Raw genomic sequence first — 25,084 nt, forward strand, 5'->3', positions numbered from 1 at the left:
CATTCATTCAAAATTTCATAATTTTGTTTTTTCCCCTCAGTATTCTGACCTTTCAGGCTGTATTCATTCATTATTCATTTTTCCAAGAATAAAATCTGTTGTTTATTGTTGCTTTGCAGAGACATATTTTTTTGTTTCACCCATTCATTGTTGCTTACTGAGATTTCTTTCTGCATTTTATTCCCTCCCGTATGTGTGATCATAGTTCAGATTGTACACCTTTTATTTTTGTAAATTGAATAAGGTGCTATTTACATTTTTTTCCTCTGAAATCTAACCAATGGTTAGATTTTCAGATCTCAATCTAACCAGTGGTTAGATTTCAGATGCAAGCTCTTTAAAGGAATAGTTCAACAACAATATGCTTACACTTTCTTGCTGAGAGTTACATGAGAAGACTGATATCACTCTCATATCTGTGCAGTAAATATGTAGCTGGAGCCAGCAGTTGGTTAGCTGAGCTCAGCACAAAGTGAAAGGGGGGAAACAGGTAGTTTACCAGCTCTAAAGCTTGCTAATGTGCACATTATATCGTGTAAAAATATCACTTGGCAGTTTTATGAGGAGTTATATACTGTTCCTTGCCAAATATCTAGCAGAGGCTCTCGGAAGTTACCAGTCCCTGCTGAGAAATGGTCCATTGCATAACTCCCTGTGAAATTGCAACATGATGTTTGGTTTTTGCACTGATTAAAGAAACACAATTAAACGTGTGAATTAAGTAGTGAGCTTTAGAAGTTATGGTACATGGATTTTGTTGCCTTTGGACAGAGCCAAGAGTAACAGAGCTGTTTCCCTCTGTTCCTAGTCTTTATGCTAAGCTAAGCTAACCAGCTGCTCACTGTAGCTTCATATGGACTGTGCAGTAGTGTGAGTGGCATCCATCTTCTCAGCTAACTCAGCAAGAAAACGATGAAGTGTATTATATGAAACTGTCAAACTGTAAAACAATTTTCAGCATCGAGTTTTTCTTTTTTTTCCCCCATTTTTTTGTGACTTAAACTTTATTGAATTTCGAACACAAAAACACGCCCTAAAGACAGTCTATATGTTTTCAAATTGAAGAGCCCAGCACTCAAGCTAATGCTTATAAAGGTGTGTTCACTGGTTCCCCTGTAGCAAGTGAAACCGCAGAAATGTTCCCTGTTTATTATTGCTGCCACCTTGCCCAGTTCTGAGATCCATTCCTGGAGTAATAGTTTTTCAATGAGAAGTTGACATGCAAGCTTCATGATTATCTTGCAAAACAAACTGTGAGAAAAGCCAAGACTCTGGAGGTTAAAACATTTATTACCAGAGATTAAACATCCACAAAAAGCTGTAATTTAGGGTAAGACTTTAATGTGACAGAGGCCCATGTTGAGTTATTTTTGAATTTCAAGTGAACACAAACTTTACCAACATGGCATTGCATGACTCAGTTGCTACGAGGAACGCACAACAACAATATAATGAAAGTGAGCTTGGATATTGTATGTATCGGTGCCTGCTGAGGATCAAACCTCAGGATTTTATTGAAAGAAACACACAGGGACCTCGGTGGTGAATAATGAATGGATGAGGGCGTTCTGCATAAAGCCTGAGGAATGAGATGTGTGACCACAGTGGGGTTTGACCACTGGTGGTACAGATGGCTTGGTGCGCTGACTGGGTGAGTAAAACGGGATTAATTCTTTCTCAGCCCGCAGAGACTATACACCTCCTAAAATACACCAAGGTTGTTAAGACTGACCAAATTCTGAATTAAACTTTTCCCTTTTTTGCCTGTGAGCCCTGAGAACAAGATCAAACATGAGAAAACAAGCCCATCTTCTCAAATTAAAAAACAAAATAGACCTAAAATTTCCAATTTGTAATAAATTTCTTATCAAATATTGGATATAAAAGCTGACTTTTCCCTAAATCAAATTCTGAAGCAAACAAGTCATACTTGGAAGAGGAATCCTAGTCAATCTACGATAGTATCTTTATAATCTGGAATGTTTTCCTTTTCGTAGCTACGTTGTAGTTAATGTTTTGGACTTTGCAGAGATTCATAACACTATTGGGCTTTGAATAACAAAACATGAACAAGAGTCAAGTGTGTATGTCTTTGCTAATGTTCTTGAATAACACCCCTAGGGACTAGTTTCAACAGTCTGCGCTCTCCTTCCTTGTCTGCAAGCTTTAGTCTGTGAAATGTGGAGCACCATCTGTTGTAGAGCCTTTTGCTGAAAAACATCTCTCTCTTGACACTCAAATTTAAAATCTAGAGCAGAATGATACACGATCTCTGTCCATTCCAAGGTGTTTCCCAGTTTAACAGTGTCTCCTCTGAACACTATAGTGTTTTTCCAAACTCACTGGTTTTCATGGTTTATTTGTTTCATCACAAACCATCTGAATCCAGATCTCCTAACTGTTGCTTTGCCGCTTCGTAGGGAACACTTAAAAGCTTTGGAGTAGCGCCAATATGCTTTGCTGTATCCAGAAACTGTTTGTGCCCCTCACACGGTGCTCTGTAAAGCTCTCAGTTCTCCTTCTCTGACTGTAAAAGTGCATGTCCCAAATACACACTCATAAATCTTGTCCTCCTTTGTTGCCAACAGCGTTTGCAGTGGTTTAGCAGTACAAAGTTTTCATTGTTTCAGCTGCTGTTTGCACAATTTTTTAGATTTTTCTGTTCCCTCCGGTTAGACTGATGATCTGCATATCCATGGGCGAGCCTTGAAATGAACAACAGTCTTTAACGCTTTCTCTGAATGCGATGAATGTGTGTAAACTTTGATTTACACTTGGACTTTGACGACCGTCGTTTGGTTTCCCATTTACCAAGTAGCTTTCAAATTGCCCTAATTATGTGCAGTTCTTATGTAATAAGGGCTTTTGGCTGATGCTCCGTGTTGGAAAGAGGTAAATGGAACCATTAAACATTTTGTTTAAATAAAAAGAATAATGACTTGATTTTCCTCAGCAGGATAGAGAGAGACTTGTGTTGATTGGTCCTAAACCTACTGACGGCTCCAGAGGTTTGCCGCCCGTCACTTTGGAGGTCATGTCCAGTCCAACACAAAGAAAACTGTGACGGGACAAAGTGACAAAGCTGGGAGCTATCGAGTTTTGTGGTGTAACCCAGACTGGGATGCTCATGCCAGACACTCCTGCCTGCTGTCAGACGGTCTTGTTTAGACAGTCTGTCTAAAGCCAAATGGCTCCATCCAGCAACCAGACGAGTTCTTCATATCAGTCTATTTTCTGCATTTGCTGCCATAAGCCAACAATCCAAGCCATTAGATGTGGGTTCGGAGTTAGGTATTCTCAAACAAATCAAAATGAAAAATGAGCTTTGCCAAGGTAGACTTGTGCTGAGCTTCAAGTGCTGAGAGGGCCTGTGAAAAACCATTTAAAGGACCAGTGTGTAGGATTTAGGGGGATCTATTGGCAGAAATGGAATATCATATTCATAATAATGTTTTCATTACTGTATAATCACCTGAAAATAGGAATCATTGTGTTTTTGTTAGCTTAGAGCCCTTCATATCTACATAGGGAGCGGCCCTCTTCCACAGTGGGTGCACCACTACGGTTCTACAGTAGCCCGGAACGGACAAACCAAACACTGGCTCTAGAGACGGCCTTTCGCATTTTTACTTTCCCTGAAAGGCAAAGTGGATTCACCTGGTCGCAACCTGCAACCTCAGCGCTAGACACCACTACTTCCAGCATACATGTCTTTTATTAAAACAAATCCTGACCCTCTTTCCAACCTACTTGGCATCCAACGCCCAGAAAAACTAGGCTCTCCATCTGAAATACTTTAACTGACAAATATGCTTTATTTCATATGGAGATTTATAGAGACGGATGATAACGAAAGCACCTCAGAGGCTGAACTGTTAGTGAATGAATCAGCTGTGGACCATACATTACTGTGCAGTGCTTCACATAAACACTGTTCTGGCCTCGTCATGCCGAGTGGGCTACAGAGATGGTTTAAGATGTAAACAATTCCCGAGGATCTAGGTCACTGCATGTAGGTATGTGTGTGTGTGTGTGTGTGTGAGCGGGTGTGCGAATGTTTTGGGTGAACAGGATCATCAGATAAATCCTGAATTTCTCCGTTTATCTGAGAGGCTCCTGTTTCCCAGTGGGCAACTTACAGAAACAACACAGTCACCAGCGGGATGATGGGAAGCGGTGTTTTCCAAGCCTCCACTACGGGGGTTTCCTGGCACTTAAAAAAACAATCTACCTAACCGAATTTCACCACGTAACACCCCCTCCCCCAACACACTTTCATCAAAACTTCAAAGTGCACCTAGCGTTTTGCTTGGCAGTGTAATTCATCTGGTTTTTTTTAACAATGTGGTTTATGCACAGCATCAGCAGAAGCTGAGAGATCAGAGGGTTTGCAGCCTTTTTGACTGTCCTCCAGTTCTTGGGCCTGGCTTGTGTTTTCACTCTGTGCTGTTTGTGCTCCAAAACTGCCTCCTCTCCAACTCATCTGGGTCAAGAGGCACGGCTGGAACTGCCATTCATGCTGCCTGTCATGCCTTAATGAGAGCTAATATTCACATGTTGTAATGCTGCGATGAGTTCAAAGATACATAGCAACAGAGTGCCAAGTAATACTTTTGCAGCGCGCTGGATGTTTCATGCACAGTGTCGATTCTTGGCCATCAGTTTGATTTGTAAATTCCTCAAATGTGATGATGTTTAGTTCTAATTGCTTTCCATACATGTGAAATGAATAATGATGAGTGAAAGTGGACAGCGCCAATGTCTTTATGTCTTAGTTGGAGGCCTCCTTTGCTATCAAATATAAACTGATGCTTTGATCAAACGTTTGGACTGAGATTTATCAGCGCATAAGAACAGTCTCTTGTTGAGCACATGTTCTGAACATGAAATAATACATGTCATGTACGAAACCAAGTCGAGTCTCACGCTTTATGCAAGTGAATCTCCCCAGTGTAATCAATGTATCTAAATAATAAAACCTGATCTGCCCTCGCGATTTCAACATCATGTGTAACCATAATGCTTTTTCTTTGGCCATGAAATGAATTGTTCAACATTTTCATAAAGACACTTATTCACATCATTTCCAAGAATTAGATCTGAAGATTGATACCAATGTTATGTCTGTGCATTAAGTAGCCCACGGAGCTAGAGCCAGGCAGACATTAGCTGTAGCTTAGCATAAATACTGGAAATGGGGGGAAACGGCTCGCCTCAAAGATATACTCCCTGACTTCCCACAGAGTTGTTGTCACAGTGAAGTTGTAACTTGTTCTAACCGGTGCTATAGCCTGATATGCAGCATAAGTGCTGAGTAGATTAAATTGTTATTTGTCAGCAGACAAATGGAGAAGTTAAGTCTCCCTAAAACCAAAAACTGTCATTTTTATATTTCTGTTTGTATACAGATTGGAGCTGCGACGTGTTAAGTAGTGAGCTTTAGAGGTGCTGCAAGGTATAATTTTGAAATTTGCTCAGTAGAGCTGGGGAAACTGCAGATATTACTTACCACAGCTCAACTGACAACTTTTAAATATATAAGTATTCAATTAGCAGTGAACTGCATCAGTGATATAGACTCATACAAAAGACAAACTTTGTAAATTCAGTGTATTTTTTTCATCATTTTTATTTGCCTCATGTCTCTACCATATGCTCATTCAGCAGCTCTCTTATCAGCCCCATCAGTGATTTAATTAAAAGTGTATGGCCATAATTTGATACCCAAAACATTTTTTCCATCTGTCTGTTCAAACCATGTTGCATGTAATCTTGGCAGAGGTCTTCAAAATTGCTTTCAAGTCACCCAGAACAAGGAGGGGGGTGGGGGGTGGGGGGGTGATTCCTCCTTGGATCGCAGGGGCCTTGAAGTTCCTAATGAAGACATCAAACGTGCAGAGTGAGTCGCGCTTGCCCTCGCTGCCCCCTGATCTGCAGGCAGAGAGGGCAGCGCTGAGCTCATGCTGGGAGGAAGTCACTTTGCCATTGAAAGTGAGAGAGACAGGGTGAGCAACATCTGGCTAAGCCAAGGAAGCGAGGCAGGATGCTTGCAGGCCAGGTGTCCACTGTAAGCGATGGAAAAACCAAATCATAATTTGGAGTGGACGGCGTAGCAGGGATAGCCACCTCCTGTCTGTCCTCACCACCTTGACACAAGCACCTCTTGTTTCCCTGTGACACATCCTATTCCCGGGACTCACCCCGGAGAGATCTGGGTCAGCAGCTGTCTATAGGTGCTGCCTTTTGAAAAGATGACGTGAGAGAACATTATCAAACGTTTTGTCTCTCATTTCCCCTTCTCATTTAGTGTCCCGTTCCTCTTGGCAGCAGGAATGTGGTTTTTTACTCAGTGAATAAAGAGACATGCATAGGCTTGTGCTACATCTAGCACAGCTGGGACAGGGCGTGTGTGTGGTTCAGTGTATGTGAATGTGTGTACACGTGTGCATTTTAGAGTAGCATGCACACGTGTGTTTATTTGCCTGATTATCTTTGTGTGTCTGTGGGTTGGCTGAGCTGATTGAGTGTTTGAATACGTGGTGTGTGGCTGAAAACCCAACGTATTAAATGTTAATGCATGGTTTATATCCTCATTTGGGGTTTGATTACAGCCTCAATAACATTACAGGGACACAGGTGTGCTTTGTAGAACTGCTCTTCTCATCTGCCCGACATGGTTCATCTCTGTCTTGCTCTGCTGACGGTCTGTCAGGGCAGATCAGTGGGATCCAGATGTTTTTTGCAGGGCTGAATCCCAACATTGCCCGAGCTTTCCTAGACCCCCAGAGCTAAGGTAGGTCCGTCTGCCTGTCTGTCTGAGAGGCACGCGCCTCCCCCAGGTCGCTCACATGAGCTCAGCCTCCAGATCGCGCAGCACAGCCCCGGTAATTGACCCAAATCAAATGCTCACCGGTAAAAAAAAATGTGCCCCTCGCAGCTCTGGTCGAGCTTTGTTCTGCGACCCTAGCTTTAATACTTCCTCCAGCCCAGTGCAACCCTCAGGATGTTGCTCCCTGGTTGGCCACAGTCAGAACAGACAGAACAGGGAGTTCATAATCTAGTCAAGCAGACACAATGGGTGATGGAGAGGTTTTGTAGTCCTGATGGAAAGATCTAATGTGTTTAATCACACACTTTTCTCCAGGGCAAACAGACCAGCCACACACAGACACAGACGCACGCCACACACAGACACAGACGCACGCCACACATGCACACACACACACACACACACACACACACACACAAACTGGGACCAGTGAGTCTTATTCCCTTTGGTTGCATGATACTTCATTTTTTGTTAATCAGTGGTGAAAAATCTTCTCTTGCGAAATGTCTTTAATGTCAAACAGAATCTTTCATTAATTAGTGAGGGTCATGGCTCTCTGACTTACAGCAGATGTTAGTTGAGAAACCCAGTGTGCTTAAAGAATGATATGGTATTATTAATTTGATTAAAGCAAAATTATTTCCAAATCGTTGTGTCTTATCTATAAAATCAATTAAAGCAAAGCTATGACCTAAGACAGCGTGTTTGTCTCTTAGGGATATTATTTTCTGTTGCACACACTGACCACGCTTAAATGGATTTCACGGCGATGCACATACGTTGCTAATGGGAGTATCTTTATGAGTGTATATATGTGCGGGACATTAGCTTTTGACTGAGGTCATATGTTTATGGTCTTGTGATGATGTGATTGACAGGACCCAAGTGAGACGGGGACCCCCTGACTCCTCCCCTCAGCAGACTGGGACCTCCCGCACTGTGAAACGTTATCCATCATCCTCTGGGCCTATCACCTCGAACGCTCTACCCGGTGGCAACGGCTATGCTAACGGCCACAGCAATGAGCACAGGAACCGGCATGGACACAGAAACGGTCAGAGTAATGTGCACTCCTTTAACAGTCACAGGCCCACCAGCAGTGACAGCCAGCTGCACGGACAGTTCAACAATGCACTATCACCAGCAGGTAAGGACAAAAAAAAAAAACTGAGCATATCTGTCAAACACGCTGAAATGACCGTCATAAAACTTTTATCTGCTCTCACTTTCGCCCTCCACCCTTCCTAGCCTCGTCAAAACAAACACAAGCCCATTTTCACTCAATTCACTGAGGCTAAGATACATACATACACATCCTGTGGTGTAATCGCTAAATGGAACATTAGCCACAAGGAAAAAAAATTGGCTTCTTCCCAGGCTGCAGTTCACATCTCCCACTGTCCACCCACCCCACCCCCTCTGTGGTCTGCATCACACCAAACAGATCGACATTTGATATCAAAGCTGCATGCAATGTGTGACCGTTTGTGTGTGTGTGTGTGTGTGTGTGTGTGTGTGTGTGTGTGTGTGTGTGTGTGTGTGTGTGTGTGTGTGTGTGTGTGTGTGTGTGTGTGTGTGTGTGTGTGTGTGTGTGTGTGTGTGCGCGCGCGCGCGCGCGCGTGCGTGCGTGCGTGTATGTGTGTGTGTGCGCGCGCTGCTGGTCAACAAACACATAATTGCTGGAGAGGACTGTGAGCAGTGTGTTTGTTCTTGTGTGTTTGCACAGCTACATGCTTTGATATCTTTGGGAATCTGCACTGTCACCTCTCTGACATGACAGGCACTGAGCTCTGGCGCCTCTACCCACAACAAAAAGAAATGTGAGCTTGCCTTTCCTAAATTTTATTCTCCTTTCACTACCTCATCTTCCTCTGATGCACTCTCCAGCGTACACAGCTGTCTGCTGTTCAAGCTTCTCTTGTTTTTTAGCACTGTACCAGGGCAACGGCTGTTGAACAGCTTCCCACCATTACACAATGTTCACTTGCACTCACGCTCTCTTTGTCTCCTTCACACATACACACATCCAAAACACCTTCTCCCAAAGATAAAGGGCTTGGAGTCAAGCCCAATACCTAATAGTATCCTCTCCCCTATTCGCTGGCCTGTGGCACATCGCTCGTTCAGCTGCAGCGTGCCACTGGCCAACCGTCAGCACACACCCTCACACACTTATAAACCTCCCTTTGCCCAGACGGGGAGTGTGTCACAGTGAGGCTGAAGGAGAAAGGATGCAGCTCATTTCCAGCCTGTCTCTGCTGCTGCTCCTTCTCAACCAGGTGTGCGTGTGTTTTCCAGGGGCCAACCTCACCTCCAACCTGGATCGCATTAAGATCGTCTTCACGCCTATGCTGTGCCGCAGGGTGTGCAGCGGCGGGCGCTGCTACAACAGCTGTGAGAGGGGAGACATCACCACGGTTTACAGTGAGACCTCGCAGCAGCAGCAGCAGCAGCAGCAGCAGCAGCAGCAGCCAAAGAACCAGGGCTTCAGACTCTGTGAGTGTCGACTCCAGGCCTTCTGATTGTCATTAATGCTGATCTTTCTCGTCTGCTTCTTCTTGTCCCTACATCTCTCTTTTCCTCCCTCTTGCTGTCTCTCTTGCTTACTTTCTGATTCTCACACACTTTCCCCGTGTCTCCATCCTAGTTTCTCATTTCTTTTTTATGGGGTGAGCTTGACAAAATGGGCTCCCAGTGGCATGCCGTCTGTTCTGAATACCAAGCTCAGAGAGGAGGCAGAGTGGTGGAGATTAAAGCTGAGCGCTGCGCTAAAAACTCTCACTGTCAAAAAGAAATAGAGACAGGGAAAGCAGGAGAGACGGGGGTAGAGCAGATTAAAAGTGGGCTGTGTAAAAGAGGACTAATCTCCCCTCGCACACACACACGTGGTGGTCCCACGCTCCCAACACTTAGCCCCATCTCTTTGCGGTTTACACCTCGCGGCTGGCCCCGCCGTTAACCATTTAATGTGCTCCCTGGGAGAGAAGGAGCAAATGAAAGAGGAGATGGAAAGGCAGAAAGAGAGAAAGAGTAGCAGCATGAACAGGATTTTATAGGGATTACATTAAACCTGCCATTTATCCGGGGGGCTTTGCTCCAAATTCACACAGGAGTGTCCATGGGAAGGGAGGGGGCGGTCAATGCCAAGGGGAGGGTCGTACCCCTCCATGTTTCTTAGTTCTCTCATCAGTTATAAGGGTCCAGCTGAGGCTCAGACTAATTACTACTTGGTGGATTAGAGGTGAAGGGTGCACATACCACACACATACACATACACGTCCTCTCCAGTCACAACTCGCATAAATACGAACTCATACATGCAACCATCCTTCACCTAAGTGCACCAGGCTCTATGGGGAGGACCTAACTGACTTATGAATATATAAACAGGTTGATGTTGCAGATTTATGTGCCCATTAATGGGGTTTTGGAACGTGGCGTAGATATTCCAAACACTTCAGCATCCTGGCAGAGGCCTTCCGCAAGATTACATTCCTGGCACCTCCACTTCTTCCCTGAGCAGCAGTTTGTTTTTATGCCCCATTTTTATTCCCTAGAAATCTCCCTTCATTATTTAAAGGCATGCGTTAAAGAGTGCGTTAAAAAGAGATTGCTTTCCATTTAGGCTTGCATCCTGTTATTGCTTGGGTGTGCGTGTTCGTCGAGGAATGTCAAGTGGACAGCAAACAGCTATCTCATGCTGTTGTTATGTTCCTTACACGGTGCAGTAAAATCTGGCTGGATAATTATAACAGGCTCCCTTGATACGCGCTGTGTGTACAGCGCTTACTTCAAAACCGGATATTAGATTGGGCAGAAGTCTGTTTATTGAGTGAGAAGTGTGCGTGCGTGCGTGCGTGTGTGTGTGTGTGTGTGTGTGTGTGTCTATTTGGTTGTTAAAGGTTGTTAAATAGACAGAAAGGGAGCGTGGCGTGCAGAGTCGACAGTAGGTTGTTGTCTAAGAATAGTTCCTGCCCCATGCTGGGGGGCGGGGGGTGGGTGGGTGAGTGGGGTGGGGGGGTGGGGGGGGTCTAACACACACCAGTGCAGACCTGCATCCCACATTGAGAGGATTTAATAGCCTACTTGAGCTGATAATTTAGCCGGCATGTCTAATCACATGAGGCCTTCCTGTGTGTCTGGACACCAACACTGGACCCCTCTAAGTCTCTCTGTCTGCCTTTCCACATCTTTATTCACTCTTTCTCTCGATCCCTGTCTCTTTTCTGTTTTCAATCTATTCTGTTAACATTCTCCTCTCCTTAACCTTTTCATTCCCTATCTGCTACTCTTCTATTCTTATTCCATCCCTCCCTCTCTTCCTTCTCCAGTCTCACTGTTGTTAATTCTATGTGACAGGGAGCTCATTCCCTACATGCCATCGAGACTGTCCAGCGTCCGTCTGCTCCCCCGTTTGCACCCTGTTAGTGTGTTACTGTCTGTCTCAATGAGACAAGAGAGGATGCAGCTCACAGCGTGTTTCCATCACTAACGTCTTCTTTCATCTCATGGTATATGGGCCGTTCGTATCTCCAACTGTCTTGTTAAACAGTCCTCATATTTGTGGTGTGGGGTATTGCTGAGCCAGAAAAAAAGTGCGGTGCTTCACTTTTTCGTCCTTTGTGCCCCACAGTGGTTCTTTTTTTAGTTGACATGGTTGGATAGATTTTGTTCATTTGATAGTCTTTGATGTTTTGAGTTAGGAGAGGTCATGTCAGAGTGAATCTGTACATGGGAGCAGGCCCAGGTATGTAGGGTGCTGAGCTGGCAGCCACCCCTTATGCCAAAAGATAAGGCCAGTGAAAAGGCTGTGAAAGCAGTACTGTCAAACACCATCTGGTCAGTGCCGACCTTTCCTCTTTTTCTCTCTGTGGTAAATTGCAAACTATAAATCAAAGTGTAGACAGAGCCAGTTATGGGATTCAATTTACTTACATGGTTGAGAGACAGTTGCCCTCCTTCTATATTTGATAGTTTGGTAATTTCTCATTCCTCTTCCTGCTGCCAGCAAAGCAAGTGTTCCGTACAGATATGCATGCACTTGTTATTTTCTCCGAAATTATTACAGGATGAATCATCACTCATCACTCCGCACAGGAGTATGTAATTAGCGATGTGAGGCAAAACATGCCAATGAAGGAGGTGCAGCGCGAGGGGCAGTGCCATGGCTCTGCCCTCAGGACAAAGTGGAAACCTTATAAACATCATGTGGAATGAGGTGTCTGATTGTGCCAGAGTAGAGAACAGCACGACCATTGCTAACCGTTTGCAAACAAATGTCGCCTCAGCACATACCCTTTCTATTAGGACTACTCCTTCTGTTTCTTATTACTGGATCCTTCAGTATCAGGATGCATAAAGCTGTGCAATCAAATGCAACGTGTTGTGTTCTCTAATGGATCTCTCACCCGTAGCAACATCTTTGTCTTTTTCTCTTCACCTCTGTCACACCCATAACTCTTTTTCTCCCTTCTTCAACGTGCAGTCTTCTGTCAGATCCCCTGTCTTAATGGAGGCAGATGCATCGGCAGGGACGTGTGCTGGTGTCCATCAAACTCAACGGGGAAGTTTTGCCACCTGCCAGTTTTGCTGCCTGCCAGCCCTCACGGCCACAAGGATGCCAGCCACCAGGCACCAAAATCCCCCTCCCACTCCATGTACACGCTGCCACTGTCCAATCAGCAAGGTAATCTTTCAGCTTGCCACCTGACAGTTAGTGAGCTCGGCTCATGTCGACTTCAGCTGCTCGACTCGTCTCCCAACGATACACTTTCTGTAGAGTAGCTTATACTCTGACAGAGGAGGTTGACAAGTGGATGGTGCAGCACAGCACTGTCAGAGCCGTCCAGACGGCTTGCTATTGGAAACCCGAATGCAACGCAAAAGATTTATTCAGCAATTTTGCCACAAAATTTCAGTTTTAAACGTTGGCGTGACAACGCCTTTATTATTTTTGAAAACTGTTCCTCGTGCTTTTCTCAGTTTTTAAAGGCACACATGTACTTATGATTTACTAATCTGTTTACGGTGCAGCACTCAGCCTTTGCGGGCCAGCAGTGGAGGTCAGACTCTATTTTAAGCAGAACAAGTAATGCATGACTCAGTGGAAGTCCTCATATTGTTCACACAATGCTGCTTTTATCAAACAGAAGTGAATATTAGAAACAGAGCAAGGCAACATCATGAACCTATAAGAAGAAATATAAAAGAGAAAGATTTGCTCATTTTTCATCTCTCCTAGTATTTTTTTTTTTCTATCCGCCTTACGTCTCGCTCAGCATCTCGCTCTCTGTCTGACTGTAAGTAGAAGCAGAAGCTCAGATAACTTAAATTCCATTGAGAAATCTTCCAACCACTATTTTGAGTAAAATGACATGAATAATCATAATTAAACGACCCGAGTCCAATGTCTGCTTTGTCATGTCACCACAAAAAAAATGAGCCTTTCTCCCTGCATGCGTTATATATACACCGAGGCAGTTTCATGTCCAGGACTTTTGATAAGGTCTATTTCTTCTCCTTGGACTCTTCCTGACGTCTGTCAGTGAGACTATGATTCATGAGAGTGGGTCAGGATTCTGGGAAAAAACCCTGGCACTCCCTGAAGATAGATGCTTCCCCTCTGTCAGTAGGACAAAAGAGCTCATTCTCCTCATTGCAACATCTTCTCAGCTCCTCCACAAATCTGTTTTTGGTCTTAAATATGACTTGATTTAAACCAGAGAATCCAAAACTCATTGTGTTGTTGTTGTTTTGTAGTATCTTAATAGTGTCTTCATTGCTGGGAATTCCCCGTGTATATCTCATAACTTGGTGATGAAGCAAGCTGAGTATCTGTTGGAGAAGGTTGTGCAGCATGTTAGCTAATAGCTCACAAACTGCAGTATGTATATACAGTTTTTATCCCTTGGCTGAGGATGCTTCCTCTTACATTATTCAAAATGTGAAACTATAAACTATCTGCTATATTGTATAAACTGTGTGTCTTTTTGTGCAGTGTCTCTCCACCCATCCTTGGTGAACGTCCACATACAGCACCCTCCAGAGGCCGAGGTCCAGGTCCACCAAGTAGCTCGGGTCCAGCCTGGGCAGAGACCTGCCATCACAGAGGGGGCTCACTCTGTCCAGCAACGCTCCCAGCCTGGGAATGGACATGACCCCACAATTGAACACAGCAGCAGGCATTCACATACCAACGGGAACTGGAATGGCCACGCCAGACCGCACAACCGCCAGAATGGACATGTGGGAAGATGCTTTCAGGAAACAGTCGACGGACAGGTATTGTGTTAAGTCGTTAAACAACATTATGTACACTGTCATCACTACCTGATCCGAGCCACCTGGTGAGTCCTGATCTATCGTTGGGAGAAAGTGTTGCTTTACCACGGGCGTCATTATATTCACATCCCCTCACCTTCTCTGTCTCAAACAGGAAGTGGGCCTGTGGGAATGATTTATGTAATGTCCAGGATTTATGAGCTCTGACCACACTGGTCATCTCATGTTCCACCAGTTTCCCAACAAAGGCATGCTATGAGTTAGGATGCATTCAGAGGACAAAGGTTAAGCTTGAAATCGAGCCCATGTGCTCCTTCTCTTTGTGGTGACTGTATGGTACCATTTATTGCACATACCACAGATTTACTGTACAAGATAATGAATGGATGACACAACAAACATTTGTTCAGAGAGAGAAAGAAGTTAGGAATGGGAAGGACTCATGTGGCAGTGCGTGAGCTTGGCTAATCTAAGGCTTAATACACTTAATACAGCATCTGTTTGCTTGGCTGTGATAAGGCGTTATGTTTGACTCTTGGCCTTTAGGTTTGCAGTTGCAACAACACAATGATTTGCAGTAGAGTTGTTTTTGCCAGCGTTATTCCTTGAACAAGTTTGTTTGTCCTGAACTGCAGATCATATTTTCTCTACTCTGGTTTCACAGAGAGAGAGAGAGAGAGAGAGAGAGAGAAAGAGAGAGAGAGAGAGAGAGAGAGAGAGAGGGGAGAGCTGGAAATGGAACCTCCCAGTCACAGTGATTTTTCAGTTCTCCAACACAACTGCCCCAGAAAAGAAGTTCACTAAAGCTTTAGCTTGCAGTTTTCCCTCTTTTCCTGCCAGTATGCCAGTTTGGTGTTCTGCAGAAGAATGTCCTCTCTGTTGCCTTTTAGTTTCAGAAGTTTCTATTGGCCAAAAAGCCAGTAAGTAAGGTCTGATAGGAATCTCTCTTCACAATTAGCCAAATGCCTTAATGAGGAGTGCCAGGAGGATCATAGTTATTTCTTGAGGCTCAGTGTTTATGTCCTCCTCCAAGTAACTAGTCTCAGATGTGTCTGGTTCACTCTGTCCTTACAGATAGGTACACACACACACACACACACACACACACTCACACACAGACTCATATAAACACGCTTTTACGAATGGCCCTTGCCGTGCACACACACATTTGCACACAAACAAGCACAAATATGTAACACTCATTGTCAAAACTCGTTTCTTAGATTTAACACAGATGTGTGTTGTTGTAGTGTGGCAAGCCTCTGCCAGGCCTAACCAAACAGGATGATTGCTGTGGAAGTGTGGGCGCCTCCTGGGGTCTCAACAAGTGCCAAAAGTGTCCAACCAAACCAGGTAAGCCCTACTGACCAAAGCCATCAGGTCTGAGCAGTTCATTTTTTGTCCTGCTCTGTTCCATTACATACTTAAATCTAATCTATTTCTAATCCTGTCTAATTCTGTTGGTATTATTTTCTGTTTTACTGTTGGTATGTTGATCTCTTGGTGTTCTTGTACTGATTTTCACATTTGTTCAGAACAGCCAGACGCAGCTGGGCTCAACTTTCATAGTGCTTTATATTCAGGTGTTTAGTCAGTGATGCCTGTTATATTCTTGAACAGCAGATGTTTACGCTTGGTGGATTTTTACAGCATTTATCATAGGCCTAATTAATACTAACGACTGATGATGATTAGCACATAGCAGTCATCATTAGATTCCTAAACTGCGTGACTCGCCCATGCACCCAGTTATAAAAATGAAGCTGTTTGCGCTTCCATAAAAACTGAAACCAAAAAGCAAATGAAAACACATTTAGCATGAAGATGAGAGTCTGGCAGGAGTGCCACCCACCCTGCAGGCGGAATCAGCCAACGTGGCCTTGAAAGAGTGAGGAAATGAACAGCCCGACCAGAGCTGCGGTAGGTTTGAGAAACGGGGCGGTTGTACGCTGGCAGGCAGGGTGGGTGGTGACACCACCCTTCACTGTAGATGGAGGTCCTTGCTCAGCCTGACAGCTATTGGAGGGCATGGCTATGGCCCTGTGCTGGTGGACGACTCGCTATGAAAGCCTCATGGGAAGCAGCTACAGTACTGTGGCACATGGGGACACTTTACATTCAGTTTTTGTACCGGCACTCTTAATTATATTACGACCGTGCCCGCAGATGTCAAACTGGTTGTCAGAGTCCACGTAACTTGTTTTATGTCTGACTGGGCTTTAATCAGAAGCAGGCATCATCCCTCTTTGTCCCCTTGATCTATCATAGATGCCAATCCATTGTTTTCTCTCCCGCTCTCTGTCTCCCTCAGCATGCCCGATTCTTGCTCTTCCTAAGTCCCCGGCACGATCTCTTTTGGCTCCCAGATGTTTTCCTCTGCTCCCTCCTTTGAAGTTTGCAAGAGACACGGAGTGAATGCCCCGTTCACTCATTTTTATGGTTGTTTTTGGGGGCAGCGTACTGTAGGCCTGGGTCCTAGGTCACACGCAGGCAGTGGAGGAGAGGAGAGAGAGAGAGAATGAAAGAGAGAGGAAAAATTAAGTCAAAATGAAGTCATATACTATGTCCCAGAAGTCTTGGAGGGAGCTTTAATAAGAGAAATGCTTTGAATTCCTCCAGACTGTTATTGTTCTCAGTTTAGACACTTGGCCAGATCTCTCAGCTGCATTCCTCACTCACTGGCCTAGACGTATGCTTTCTTATGTGTTTGACAGGAATGATGTGCAACCTGGAGACAACACTGAAAAATTATGCATTTCATTTCATAGTGAATGGGTCAGTTGGGCTTTCAGTGTGGAGGAAAGTCATATAGCTTTAAAAGAGTGTGTCGCTTGTTGAGTATGTGATAATGATGTCATGAAAGCCCAGTTTGTATTTAAGGGTGTAACGCTACCATTGGTCAGTTTGTAGCTGGGTACAAAAGGCACTGTTGACTGGGAGCAAACATTTTTTTTATTGCATTTACAGAGGACGCCAATATGAGCATGGCTTTGCGGTTCTTTTGCAGAAGTAAATCTGCTTCCTGGATTTACTTCAGCTATTGACATCTATTATTCCATTCTAGGCCCATTTAGCCTCCACATTACTGTATATTTAGTACATTTGCTCCAGGCTCGCTCAGTTTAGTGATATACACTCATGATATATTGCAGTCTGGCTGGGAGTCTCTGCGAAGTCTGCGACTGTCTATGCATTTCAGAGCAGGTGACGACATTATATAGCAGGATATTATTTATTATTGTACACAGAGGACGTTATGTCACTGCTGTGGCAAATAAGGGAGGTGATTGTGTGTGTATGTGTGTTTGCAAAGGAGGGCTGACGTTGTTGGGGCATGAATGCCAGTGCGTCCCATCTCAGTGGGAGCCGAAGCCTTTAGGAGCCAGTGCCTTTAAAAGTCACATGCTGAGGATTCCTGGCTCGTAATGAGATCCAGATCAACCAGAACAGGCTGCAGTCAGGTTCCATCCTTCTGGTTCTTATGATGAGGAGGGGTGGAAAAAAAAAACCTGCCTTGCACTTTGTTTGAATTTCAAATTAGCTTGATGTAGGATTATAATTTCTGTCCTTAGGTATGATGGCTAACCACTGTGCCAAGGGAGATTGGGCACAAGTCACGTAAGAAGCTCACGGCAGAAACTGACTCCAGTGCACAGTGAGAAGAATTTTATCTCTAAAAACCAAAGAGCCATGATAGAGATGATTGTGCAACGTGGGGATGACTTGAGGATACCTTTTTATTAGTCAAGTAATCTGAGGTTCTCTAAGACAACCGAAGGCCCTTTCGCTGTGGCCTGACTCTGACCCATGCTGTAGTGTTGGCATGACTCTGTAATTCTGCCGGCAGCACCTCCCTCGCCGTGCATTTCACAGCTAATTAAATTCCACAAGCCGTTCGTCTCCCCCGTCTGTCATTGCTGGGCAGCTTCGTTCTCGGTGACTCTCCCCCAGTCCCCGATGCTGGGAGGCTTCCCAGGGAGCCAGATCGAGCCCAAGGCCCTAAAGTAACCGCCACACCCACAGGAGCTTTGGCTTCCTCTAATTCTACCTCCCTGGGTCATCGGGGTTATCATGATGTCAGTGCCCTCGTGCTGGCTTACCCCCGCCCTCTCTTCCACCTTTATCTGTGGGAGTTGTCTGCCTTTTTCCCCTCACCCCCAATCTCTCTCTCTCTGTGTCTCTCTGTCACGAGGACACTATTCTTCATGAGGTTTAGATCAATAAAGGCAGATGAGGCAAAGCAGGAGGGGGCCCACAGAGCTCCACCACTTCCAGATCTTCCCACATGAAGTCATCCCTCCCAAATCTCCCATCTATTCCCCAAACGTTTAATCTGACATTCATTGAGGGAGCCAAAGCCTGCGCTTATTGCTTTTTATTAGCACTGATCAAACATGAACACTTGTTAATGACCAACAAAAAACAGAGATGCAGCGACTTTGCTTTAGAAATAGGCCGCGGAAGAACAGATGCACTGGAACAGCTCCACAGCAGTGTCTCATGGTGAGAGGCATTTGACAGCATTTGATTCATTGATGTTGACTTAGAGTTATCCCTTCACAACTAGAATGATGGAATCTATTTGCTGGGCAGCAGTGTAGCTAATCAGGACTGAACAGAGCTAACCGCTACGAGAAATAAATCCCAGTTGGAGGCAGATGGATATGAAATTTGTGTTGCATTTCTTAATTGGATACAAGCTAAGTTAAGCACATTTTTATTGGGAATGTACCATGGCATGCCTTCTTTTGGAACCGGCCCAGGTGCAGATTATAGAGGAATGTGGATCTGTTTTGAATGTGTGTTTGATGCGGGTTATTTTTCCATTAGCATCTTGGAGAAGGGCGTGAGGCAGCATTGTCAAACTACAAACAGAGATGTAAAATGCATACTTTCGTGAACTGAAACAATGAAAAGCATGTTTTGAGTCAAGACTTAATGTCGCAGAAAAATGAAATAACCATTTGATCAAAGCCTTTTCGCTGTTGATGCACATGTGCTGCGGGAGGGTCGCATCGAAGCAATATGATACAGATACACAGTTAAGACTGTCAACGACTGAGCAAGTATCTCAGCGCTTGTAGACTGGTTTTGTGTCTGATGTCTGTATCAGGAGGAGGATGTTGATATTAATCCCATGTGTCTTCACTGATTAGCCTTTGCTTCACGAGCAGGGACACATTATGTACAGGGCATGCGATATGGACCGTGCCAGAATGGCAAATGTGGCGTGTGCCACGGAGACATTTTGTTTTGAAAGCAAATGACTTCCCTTTAAATTGTTTGCTCCAATCAAGCGTTGGCTCAAATGCCAAGAAGAGATGGCATTGCCATCTTAGAGACTCACAAGACCTGAAACCCTCCATGGTGATTAAAGAGCTCTGTTTGCTCCTGGTTTTCCCTCAGTGGCACCAGTTTGTCCTGTGGCGGCATGTCAGAAAGTAAATTGCTGGAAAGGGTCCTGAGGAGGACTTGGCCATGGTGTCGGTTGTTTTCCTATAGAGTGGCCCCCAATGAAATGGAAAGGAAGGCTGTCTCCTGTTCCCGTCCTGTGGATGGCATCCATCCCTCCTCCCTCCCGTCTCCCACGCGTTCTCAGGTTTTCCAGCCAGTTAAGGAGAGGAGAGAAGCCCAACACTGAGGTTGCCTCCCAGGCAGGTCCCAGGGGAAGTTGGTGAAGGGCTCTGAGCCCTGTGATTGATGGACCAGACCTCTCAATCGTCTTAGAAGTACAGCCCCAGGGCTGGGTGGTCCACCGAGTGATTGTACCGAATTAGCAATTAAAGATTTCTGTACAGCTGAGGAACCCATTTGACTATAAACTCTCCGTTCTCAGCCTCCTGCCTCCGTCTCTCTTTACTTTCTCTCTCATTTTGCATAATCTGTCCTTTCATTTGAATGCCCTCAGCAGTGCCCGCAGTGGAGCAAGGTTTACTTTCATGTTTAAAAGAGACCTGAGGAATTTATTCAGATTTGGTTTAGGACAACACCACCAATCCAGAAGCTTCAAGGAATTTGAATTAGGGAATTTGAGCAAATATTACTGAACAGTTGTCCCGCTGGAATGCACAACACAATTGAATGGAGACGGACAATAAATTAGTGAGGGGTGACAAAGTCTTTTGTGGAACAGGGCTAAATGGATAGACAACAATTGGAAGTTTTTGTCTGTACCCTCAGTGGATACAGACCAGTCTGGGTCTAGAGTCTTTGTAACCAAGGGTGACACTAATGATGCGCAGCTTGAGCTCACTCTTGCAAGCCACTGCCTGTGTAACTCTATGTTTTCTACACAAATGACTATAGCAACAAGCATGAGAACGGACACATCATTAAATCCTCTGAGGATAACGTAATTCTTAGCTTTTTTGTATAATAATGAAAATTGCACAACCAAGTTGTCACTGATTAGCATCTTTTCTTGCGGTGGATGTTCAGACGACACCGACCAGGTTTTCCGGTACAGTAGCCTAGGAATCAGAAGCAAGACTCAACTACAGTGATTTATTAACCCTTGCTCCAACATTGCAAAATTAATTAACTAGTCAAACAGCCAACACTCTCTGATAACTGCATGGTAGAGGAGCCAGTGTTTAGTAGAGCTGTCATCCACCTCTATATACTGAGTTTCAGCAGCTGGTTTTTAAACTTTACTTCAAACAAATTGCCTATAGGGAACAATAATGATCTACTGAACTAAGCTCTGATAGCTAAGATTTGTTTTTAGAGCCATGAAGCACATAAGGAAATGTTGAGTACAATCTGCCAAATTAAATCCTATGTGCAAAGTTTGTAGTGTAAAGTTTTACGAACATATTCTGTAAATGCACCTGGTATATGTGGTAAGACGCTGATTTCACCTCACTGCGAGGCTTCTTACATAATTAGGTTTAAAGGTTGCACAAGACTTCTGCAACATCCCAAGACGTTTTAAGACAAGCAGAGTTTTGAAATGAGCTGTCTCTCGGATCCATGCTCAAGTTGTTACTGACCGCAGAGGTCCTCTCCTCCCTGCTAATAAGCTTTATTGAGACTCCTGAACCTCCCCCACTGGGCTTCCCTTGGCATGTGCGCCCTGCTGTCACTCAGGCCAGACTTTCCCTGATCCCATCACTGCGGGAGGGCGTGCCCACCGCCCTACCACAACAGCTCATTACTCAGAAACTTTGGAGGGGGATTAGAGGGGTGTGGAGGAAGATGAGGAGGTGGGCAGACAGGAACAGGGGCGTCGCTTTGACACAGTTCCCCCCTTTTTTCCCGCTGCCTCCTTCATGCTGACCCACTTCTGCTCTGTCAACCCTCAGGTACACTGACCCTGCCTGGTCCACTGGGTCACAGCAGGACCAAAACATAACTCAACTTCCAGGACCTCGTTCCCAGAAAACCTCCATGTGGCACGCATTCCAGTCACTCCTGGGAAAATGACACAAACTCATGACTGATTGCTGGTTTTTATATTGACAGCATATATTTACAGGATTGTTGTGTTGGTGTCTTGTACATATTGAAGGCTGATGAAGTCTTTTTTTTTTTTTTGTCTGGCCGCTGGGTTTGGAACTTTAAATTCTTTCCAGTTTCCAACTCTGAAAAAAATAATGACTGAGCTTCTCAAACATTGGAGGTTCAATGTAGAGTATGTGTTTGCTGTTGCTTTCTGTTGGGTGATGTAGAGGCATAAAGATGACAGATGGGTTATAGAGATGTGATCCTGTCTGGTCCTGCCGGCCTGCAGTCTGGCATCCAGATAGGCATTTACATTAGACCAGAGCCCCCTCTCCGTCAGCACTCTGGTTTGCTGGAGTTTTGGTCACAAACACATTGAGACTTTTCTCCCTTTCCCAGAGCTCTCTGCCAGGGAAGGAGATGTGTTATCTTTGCTGGCAAGGCTGCGGCCGTGGTTTCTTGCATGCGTCACCTCTGTTTTCGACCCGTCGTCGCTGTGGCAGCAAGTTTACAGCGCTTTTTTCTGGCCATGGTGTGAATCCAAAGATTGTCATCACTTTATTGTGTTCCTGTTCTCTGAGTGGAAAACGTTGGGTATCATGATTTCTCTCTCCGTTGGATGATGATGATGCAAGTAAAAATGAATGTGAACGAGGCAAATTCTGCTATTATACATGTATATTTAAAAAGAAAAAAAATCAAGTCCTGTTTCATATTTCGGAAAAATAAAATGCCTATTCACGCTCAAGAATTTGAGCTGAGACATAATAAAATTTGTTGCACACACGTCACCAAATATTTTTCTTTTTTAAATCTTGGCCGAAACAATATTTTTCCAGTGTGTTCATGTGCTAAAAGTGCAAAACAGAATCATGGCGATCATGATTAGGAAGCAGCATACAGCAAGGACCCACCATCATGGCTTTAAGCTGTCTGATTCATGACTATAATTTAATTTGACTGTAACAGTGAGAAACAGTTCCGTCATTCTAATAAGCATGCCATTATTTTCAGAGCTCTCCTCACCCAAACACACATTTTTCCCTCCAAAATCAGAAGTTGGATTTTCTCCTTTCAACACGATATGAAGCAAAATTCTTCATCTCGGTTTATGTCATGGAAAGATCTGCTACTAATAATCACCCTGTCTCTGTTAAGAAACCTATATATCCTCATACACACTGGTTCTTTGTCTCGGTCAAACACATAGATACAGTCACACACACTCAAACACAAACAGAGACCGTCTTTTTGCCATAATGACAGTCACATTGACCCCTCTCTACATTTAATGGAGCATGCTGGGACTTGACTGGATGTCGAATGAGTAATGACATGATGTTTTCAGGCCGCTGTTAGTGACAGTACGGCCGCACTGGAGCATTAACAGACACACTTGCGTTATTTACTGCAGCACTTTTGTGAACCCCTAATGTATACACACCTGAAGCACACACCATATGATTTTTATTGCTTTGGCAAAACAAGCAAAAAGAAGTTTTGGGCCAATCACTTTCCTGTTAGCTGTACATTAATCATCATTCCTCGTGTGCACATTTGAAGCATTAGTTTGTTGTTTTTAAGTAGATTTGCACTGTGGTTGATGATAAAGGTCAGGGCTGTCACGTAGGCTTCCTCAACATATTTATGATATAAGCACTTCCTTCATCTGTCTCTCGGGGTTGAGGAGAGTTATGGGTAATATGATTATAAATGACGTCGAGTGTTATCGTTACATTCTGCTGGATGGCAGTGCTGTCTTATAAACGTGGTTGATGGGGATCCATTTCCATACACTCACTCTGGAGTCCCTCGAGGCCCGGCTGTGGGTCCCCTAATTTCTCCTCTTGCCAAGATGCTCACATCTGTAAGTTATATGGTCCCCTCCTAAAGCTGAGCTCCTCTTCTCTCCCTGCGATGAGTGCAATGCTTCGTGACAGAGAGGCACGGCACTGTAAGATCATTTTCCTCCTCTAAAGCCGTGCTTTCTCTTTCTGTTTGCAGCATACGCAGTGATTGCAAATGGACAAGTGGAATGTTCCAAAGGTTTTAAAAGGATGAATCTCACACACTGTCAAGGTAAGCTATAAAACATGTTGGAAAATGTCTATTTAGTTCAATATTTTATGATATGATTTATCCCACAGCATATTTTAATAGGTAGTTTACTCATAACAAAAACATAGCCTATATTAAATATAATGGCATGGATGTGATAAAAACTTACTGCCCATATGTTTCCATGCATATATGCCTATAAAAGTATCCCTTGCTGTATGTCTGGCCCCTATGGGAACCAGGTCAAGACTACACTTAGCCTTGGTCCAAGGTCAGAGTTCAGCAGCCAATAAGCACCTGGGGCTGTTGTTTTAATTGGTCTTTGGGGGTTCTAAGTGGAGAATGGTACGGTAGGCTGCGATTATGGTAAATGTGGCTCACTGAGTGTTTCTGAGGGAGCTTTAGTTGCAGACCTTGTTGCTTCCCTAAATGTTCCAGCAGAAGAAAAGCTGTATGAACACCAGCTCGCCCATCCATCTGTATGTGAAAACAAACTCAGGTCAGTCTTGAATATACACTTTCATCGCACCATCCCAGAGGTGGCCATTAATCAGATGACCGGTGGTTCAGGAAGCAGTAACCACCCACAGTGTCAACTCTGTAGACAAGCTTCCTCTAGAGGATTTGGACCATTTATATTTGTTGCTGGAGTTAGTACACAGCATCGGAATTAGTCAACATGAACAAATAAACCTCGGCTCAAAGACACAGGAAGAAAATGCACTGCTTGATCTGCGAACAGGGCAAATGATACTGACACTTTGGAAAACAAAATGCAGCTCCTCTGACAGTCGACTTGAGCTCCGTCAGTGACTTGATTAATGGTGTCATAATCCAAAAGGCAAAGCTTACTGAAGCCTATGGCGTGGAACAACATAATGCTCCAATGGACAGCTTTGACTGCATCAATAACAGTCCTCATCCACTGGTTCATCAAGTTCAACATGTTTTCATGTCCGCATTACTGGCCCATTAATGTTTTCAGGTAATGATTGAGCTGGGAAACATATTTTATTAAAACAAAGACCTGTGAACAAGGACACACTTATTTTCCAATTGTGCGTCAACTAGCCAACAAATGTGGAAATTTATCTTTCTATTATTCATGCTTTTCTTTCATGATTGTTTCAAGATGTTCCTCCCTTTCAGTTGCTCGTTTCTTGACTTCCAAAAAAGCAAAGCTGACAGTTACCCACAATATTTACTGGGGCGCTTTTAAGTCTCTGTCCCATTCAGCCGCTGCGCCATTCCCAAAAAATTATTTCTAATTTAAGGTCTTGCAGCAACTGCCAAGGAGGCAAAAACCTGCTTTTTCTTGGATTTTGTCATTATTATGATCAGGATGGTGTCCATCTTGCCAAACTGGGGCTCCTTCACTGAGCTGTTTGCAGTGTACTTTAATGGAACAGTGAAGAGCTTGTCTCATACTCTGTAATAGGCATGATTTACTGCTCTGGCTTTGAACGCTGACCC

The 25,084-nt window shown here is 44.3% G+C and overlaps 1 protein-coding gene across 2 annotated transcripts in view; it reads left to right on the plus strand.

Moving 5' to 3' along the window:
* Positions 1-25,084, plus strand: part of LOC130180194 (latent-transforming growth factor beta-binding protein 2-like) — an 84,940-nt gene that overhangs the window by 26,523 nt on the left and 33,333 nt on the right. For both annotated transcript variants that reach the window (XM_056393611.1, XM_056393612.1), the window contains exons 4-9: positions 7,708-7,976; positions 9,128-9,325; positions 12,315-12,515; positions 13,827-14,110; positions 15,361-15,463; positions 23,558-23,632. In XM_056393611.1, the coding sequence (XP_056249586.1) occupies positions 7,708-7,976; positions 9,128-9,325; positions 12,315-12,515; positions 13,827-14,110; positions 15,361-15,463; positions 23,558-23,632 (1,130 nt within the window). The remainder of the gene's footprint in view (positions 1-7,707; positions 7,977-9,127; positions 9,326-12,314; positions 12,516-13,826; positions 14,111-15,360; positions 15,464-23,557; positions 23,633-25,084) is intronic.

This window comes from Seriola aureovittata, chromosome 13 (genome assembly GCF_021018895.1).
Source record: "Seriola aureovittata isolate HTS-2021-v1 ecotype China chromosome 13, ASM2101889v1, whole genome shotgun sequence".
NCBI classification, from domain to species: Eukaryota; Metazoa; Chordata; class Actinopteri; order Carangiformes; family Carangidae; genus Seriola; species Seriola aureovittata.